The sequence below is a fragment of the Kryptolebias marmoratus genome, linkage group LG24, assembly GCF_001649575.2.
Source record: "Kryptolebias marmoratus isolate JLee-2015 linkage group LG24, ASM164957v2, whole genome shotgun sequence".
NCBI lineage: Eukaryota > Metazoa > Chordata > Actinopteri > Cyprinodontiformes > Rivulidae > Kryptolebias > Kryptolebias marmoratus.
Genome location: NC_051453.1, coordinates 22,001,584 through 22,008,477, shown reverse-complemented (window position 1 = coordinate 22,008,477; position 6,894 = coordinate 22,001,584). Strand labels below are relative to the sequence as shown.

The 6,894-nt window shown below is 36.6% G+C and overlaps 1 protein-coding gene across 4 annotated transcripts in view; it reads right to left on the bottom strand.

The window, feature by feature from the left end:
- Nucleotides 1-6,894, bottom strand: part of rab6ba (RAB6B, member RAS oncogene family a) — a 68,435-nt gene that overhangs the window by 17,853 nt on the left and 43,688 nt on the right. For all 4 annotated transcript variants that reach the window (XM_017438919.3, XM_017438920.3, XM_037974345.1 and 1 more), the window contains one exon: nt 5,924-6,035. In XM_017438919.3, the coding sequence (XP_017294408.1) occupies nt 5,924-6,035 (112 nt within the window). The remainder of the gene's footprint in view (nt 1-5,923; nt 6,036-6,894) is intronic.

The following is a 6,894-nucleotide window of genomic DNA, read 5'->3' as shown; positions in this document are numbered from 1 at the left end:
TTTTTTCCTTTAACAATGTGAAGCTCTACTTAGAACCTTCTTAAGATCCAATAGTGCAAAATGCAAATTCTTGCAATTTTTTGACTGGTCTTAAGATTTTGATCAGGAGTGTACTACACCTCCCCCAGCTGTTGCTGTCAGTTAGCTGTGCATAATGGCCAAGAGGAGAATTCCTGTAAACCTTTTCCCTTTGTTAAGAAAAAAAAGTCTCTTTCAGAATTTCTTTAATAGTGAAAAACACAGATGACAAGATCTTGGCTACCAGAGGAGCACCACCATCACTTTTATTTATGCAGAGTTTCCGCCAGGCTTTCCCTCTCCCACCGCCAGGCTAAGCTCCGCTTGTTTATTGTAAAATACGTCATTTTTTATACACGTTATACACGTATCACCAAGTAAAAATGCCTCCAGTGTGCGCTCAGGTCTACCACTGTTCGCGGAGCCCTGCTTGACTCTAATGAGCACTGAGGCCGAGCCACCTTCAGCTACTGCTAGTTACCAGGTCGCTGGAGCCACAGCAATAAACACTGAACGAGCGGGTTTAACCAAAAAGGGTTAGTTGATTCAGCGGGTGGCTTTACAAAACCGAATATGGTAAGCATGTTTTTTAGTTAGTGAAAATATTAATATGAGGTGTGCTACTTTATCCTTGTTTACTAGTGAAATGATGCTATTAAATTCGGCCTCAGATATGCTTTGTTTTGTTACATGTAGTGATCCAACACGCAGCCTGTGCCACAAAAAGCACAGCACAGTACAGCATCTCTCTTTTGTTATTCATTAGCCTTTACGTGAGACATGTGTTGGTGCCTTGTTTGCACTTTTTCATTAATGTTAGTTTAATTTATTTGTAAATGTGACTTCAATTAGGATTCAAATTAGGTGCAAACAATTTGTATTTATGTTAATTGTATTTTTGTTTAAAAAAGTCTTTCAAAAGTGCCTTTTTGTAAAACTGTAGTTGTGCAAATATTTGATACAAATATCTTACAATATTACATAACAAATAGCCATATTTTCAACTTTCCCGTCAACTTTAATAATTTTTTCTTACTAAATTGCGATCAACCAGCGATCGGCCATCTACCACTGGGCTTAGCCTCTTTTCTGGGGGAAACCATGTCATGGTAACAGCGCTTTGAAACAAATGTTTGAAACAAGCTATAAAAGGTGGTACCTCACTGGGCTGTGATCGTAGGAGACAAGCTGGAAAATCAAAATTGAAAAAAAAAAACAACCTGCAAATTTTCAGTTGCAGTGCCAATGAAATCTAGGTGTTTGCAACCAAATGACCAGAGAGTCATGAAACTACATTTTGTGCGGCCTGTTTTTACAAACCACAGCTTATTTATGTGTGCATGATTCGCAAAACTCTATGATGAGTCAATTATTTAGTTCTCAGTCAGAGAAGAGAGCTCTTGAGATGAGTTGAAGAGGCACACGACAAAATGAAGACAAGTTTGAGGTAGGTTCGAGAAACCCACGTGGACTGACTATTTTGAGGGAAAATTTGTCACACATCTTTTTAAACATGTTTTAAAATTCAAGTGACATGACAAGTCTCTGTGATTCAGGTGAGGAAACTGACAACCCCCATGAACGTCATGTGTTTACCTAATGCTATGGATAACTGCAGATTCGCTACAAAAGCAGATAATTTAGCTAAATGACTAGCTAAAATCAGCGCATCAGGTTCTCAACATAACTTTATAAAGAACTACAGAAGAGTAGTAATATTCTGCAGATTTACTTTAGAACTAAAGCTAATTTTAGCTGGTGTTTATTCTGTCTTTCTTTAGGTCTTTCATCTTTATGTATGTGCATCTGCTAAAAAATTTTTAAAAATATACTAGATCTTTAAAAAATTGTGTGTCGGCCCTTGTGATTAAATTAAGATTTTAACCTTGACCCTCAAAAAATTAATGTCTTACACATTTAGTGGCATGAATTTGGGAAATAGCTGACACCAATTGGATACTTTGACTGTAAACATGGTCACTTGTGTTCTCTTGTCGTTTTTGTTCAGCAAAATTATAATAACTGTAAGTTATAAATAAATATTACATTATTATCTTATCGTAGCTATAATATGATGTTCTAGCCAGATGTGATATTTAAGCAGCAGTTGTAATCATAACTGCATTTCTATTTTTAAATAAAAGCATTTAGACTGTGATTTAATTTTTGTTTTAAACTTTAATATTATTACTATGAAACAGTGATATTTTGATTAAGGTTATAACATCAGAATGTCATACTGACCAGCTCCTGTTTTTGTTGTGGCAGTTGTACAAAAGCAAAGAACAGGAAAAAAAACTCAATAAGATAACCACCGTTTGGCAGGAAATAAACAGACGAATTAACAAAATGTCAGTGCTTCTTTCTGTCAGTGTACATCACACCAGGCTCTGCTCGGCTGCTGCTTCCTGGTGTTCGACGCACAGCAGGTTTCCCACATGCTGAGCTTCAGGAGATGTGCTGCTTTTACACTCAGTTTTCTCCTCGACACACAGTGAAATGCTCCACCACACCAGTGGGCAATAACAAACGGAGCTAAGAGATCCTTCCTCCTGAGTGCTTTAAAATCTAATTCTATTCTATTATAAAAATGCAACATACTCAAATTTCCTTTCATTAAAAAAAGAAAATCACTGTATTTTACTTTTTTTAAAAGTATTCTTTGAAAAGGTAAAAAAGCCACCATTAAATCCTTCATAGTGAAATCTAAGATGGCACATAGAAAAACAATACATGCCTATAAATACAGTGGAGTCAGCAGCCTCCTACTCCGAGTTTTAACCAAATTCTTGTCTAATGTGGTGGGAGCAGCTGAACACACTTAATAACACCCAAAGTGGCAGATATGCTTGCATAAACGTGGGTGCTAGCTTGCCATCTTTTAATTAGTGAGGATTTTCTTTGCAGTAACCTAAAAAAGCAGACAATTTGAAATTTAAAATGTCTGGTTAAGATTAAATTGCTTCAAAATATCCATGAAAAGCTACAGGGGAAAAATGCCATTTATTTTTTCCTGCACTGATTTAGGTAAAAAAAAAAAAAATCTGTCTGTTTTTACAGGTTACACAGCAGTAGGGCTCATTTCCTGTTTAAAAAAATAATTCTTAAAGAACGCTGATTTGAACTTATTGCAATTTTATTTACTGGGACTTCCAGACCATGTTAAGGCATGGTTAAATTGCAGTTTAAAAAGAATTAACCATGGACTGAATGAAAAAAACTTAAACAATTGCAATCAAATTTTTGAGAGGATAACTCTTGCAAAATAACTTTATTGTACTTTTTACAAGTTTAATATAGGTCCAAACTATTTATTGTATATACATGTATAATCCTATGCTCGCTATACAATCTGAAAACTTTTTATGTCTTTTTCTCATATTTTATGCCTGCTGTTATGGCAGCTGTGAGCTTTTATTGAGAGATCCAGTGAGATGCATCCAAGAAAATGCTACCACCAGCATTTTTCTGCTTTTCCCTCAGTTCCTGACATCCTATGAAGTAAAACACCAGGGGAATTTTCCCCTTCAGCTGTAAATTGTTGTTCTCACGTGGGAAATTAATACCGCCTGTAACAATGAAATTACTTACCACACACGAATAGATCATTTGTGGCAAATATGACATTCAGTATGGCAGCATATTTCACAAGTTGAACAACCCTGTTTTGTAACATTAATATAATACTAATACGGGGATATAAAGCATAAACCTAAAGAGAATATATTTTGTATAAATCTTACAGTCTTCATAAATAAAACAACACCACATTTCTAAAACTATTTCATACGTTCACTGTCATTAAAGGTAGACAGTGAAGAATATAACAGCAAAAACCATCTGAATATAGGTATATAAAATCATGCAAACTGTTTGCAGTTTGTGTTCAATGTTTAAGCAGAATTTACTACTTGACTACATGTAGAGGTCTCTGCAAAACACAAGGAGTCATCGGCGGGTTGTCTCCAAATTCAGAGGACCTGCCTGTGACAAAATGTGATCAGAGTCAGAAAGAAGGTGTTCCAAAAAAAGAAGAAATAAATAGTTTATGTTCACTAAGGCTAACCAGGTAATTAGCAAACAGCTAAAGAATGCATTCAAAGCTCTCAGTGGCTAAATGCCATTTGCAGTCTGGGTGACAAAGCAGGTAGCTGGGTAGGCAGCGTTTCCGGCAGCTTATCAACAGCCATCTGCCAAATGCCTCGCTCAGGCCCAGTGGCTAAATTTGCTTAGGACCACTTTGACCTCCTGACTGATGATTGTAAAGAAAAGACAGTTGTGTCGATGCCGAGGTACAAATGTAATGAATAAATTACAAATAAATTATTAATAAATTACTCTGTGTCCAGTACATAATTTTTGGTATTTTTATATCTTTATTGCATGTTTTAATTGTCAGCTCTTGTCATTTTTTTCTATTAAAAAAATGCTACCAGAAGACATCCATATTGACTAGTATTTTAAATTAAAGAACAGACGTGACACTTTTAATAGAGCATTGTCAGAATATAGAATCTGTTTAATCTTTAGCTGCTTACTAATTACCTGGTTAAGCCTTAGCAAACCTAAGCTAGCTCTTCTTATATTGATTCTATTCTGTGAATCAGGCCAATTGTGTTTCTCAAGTTCAAGATGGTGGACATTCCCACTTTGGTGACGACCTGCCCCTTTGTGTTCTGTGTTATATTTGTGTTATCTTTTATAAATGGTAAATGGACTGAACTTATAAAGCGCTTTTCCAGTCTGTGAGGGAGTTACCCCCTCACTAACATGTATGTGTGCATTTTCTATATTCTAATTTAATTTATTAATGTGGGTTTTCTGTAGTATTTGGGATAGGTTTATATCTGATTTGTTAATTTAACTTTAAGATTTTGTGTTGATCATTTTCTCCTTCTCTTTGAGGTCACCTGGTCCTGTGTTGCCATGAAAGCGCACGCATGAGCAGTGCTGATAAGGACCTGGTGTTCTCAATCAGCTTCACTGGGGGAATCCACACTGATTGAGAGGGAGGGGAGATATTTTGGGATTTTGTCTGGGTTTAGATTGTTAGTTTTTAGCTTTGAATGTGTTAAAGTTAATTGTAATTATTTAAATAAGTTAATTGTAACTATGTAAGTGTTTGTTCTAGAAAATTCCCTGTGTATAGGTAGGTTTAAAAATAGGCAGTGTAAATGTTTGCATCCCTTTGAAATTAGAAGTGGTACAGGCTAGTGATTTAAAAGCTGTGTAATTTAGAATGTGGGGGCTTTTTGTTCTTTACCTCCGTGGATGGTTGGGGAATGTGTAAATTGTGTCCTGCTGCCGTGAAAATGTAAGAACAATTTTTTTTTGAAGAAATATATATAAATGAAAGAATCAGAGCTTTGCAAACATTTGGATCCTGTCTGATTTTTTTCTTTTTTGGTGTGCATTTTTTTTTTGGCCGCCCTGGTCATTTTTGAGCCTGAAAGGTTTGACTTTCCTAACAGTCATTTTTGACTCAAAGTGCACTAAATTACACTTCTCTAAATTCAAAACAAGTGGTTTGAGAGGAAATGGTCCAATGAGAATCAGCTAAATGCCCAAACCATATCACAACGGTAAAACTAATCAGTTATCAGCCTAATGAATGAATTCATTACACTTGATTATATAGCACACAGTTTCTCAATGTATCTTTGTAATGCTGCGATAATATTTATATAAAATCCACACAGATTTATTTTAGTCTATAAGTAACTGAGCAAATTGCCTGCTCTGTAGAGAGAGACAATGGAATAAACCTTTTGTCTTTGTCACACTTTGTTCTTCCAACATTAAGCTGAATGTGGCTGCAGACACTTTGTGCCTCATGGTTTCCATGATGGGAAGACACAAAAAGTGATGCTGAGGACAGGAGGTAGGCCGAGTTGTATCTACATACCTCTTGTCTGCCAAGTCTGTTTTATTTCCAACAAGCATGATGATGACGTCACTTCCTCTCTCTGTCCTCACATCATCAATCCATTTTGATGTCTGCTGGAATGAATTGATGTCTGAAGGAACAGAGCAGAGTAAAATAAGCTTAAGTGCAGTAACACCAGTTCTGTTAGTACTGCTCTAATACAGTACAACCTTTATTACCACTAATCTTCACAAGCAGGATAACTGTTTAATAGCATTAAGATTGTCTCACTCTTCTCATCGGGAGGCTCTTGATGCCTCAACGTCAAGAAAGGAAGACATCAGCAATGACCTTTTAGAAGCAGTTGTTCATTGTTTGCAAAACTACATCTGAACAAAACACCAACAACTGATTCTATGAACAGATGGGATTAAAATTGAGATTTTTGATGTCAATGCCAAACAGGAAATTAACTCAAACACCACATAGCAACTGTCAAAGATGGTGGCAGAGAGCTAATAATTTGGGCTTTATTTGCAGCCACAAGACTTGGGCTCCTTGCAGTCATTCAGTCAACCATGAACTCCTCTGTAGACCAAAGGATTCTGGAGACAAATGTGAGACCATCTGTGACAGCTGAAGCTTTGACCAAACTGGGTCATGAAACAGGACAATTATCCCAAACAGCTGAAAATTTATCAGCACAGCTGACAGCTGAGTCCTGCCCAGAAGAAGTGGCTCTGTCCACCTACACCTCAAGGATAAGGGACACTCCTTTGAGGACCAAAATGTTCATATTTTGGACCGAGAAGACAGATGGTTCGAGAGGGGGGTAAAAGAAGCTATCTATGTCAAAAGGGAGAAACCAACATTAAACAGAGGAGGAGGTCTCAGATTTCAGCTTTCAAAAACATATAATGGAGCTTTAGGCCTGATCCTCAGTCAGTTTCACTCCAATCAACACCTGCACTCATGTGACAAGAGTGGCCCCTCAGTGAGTCAGACAAACA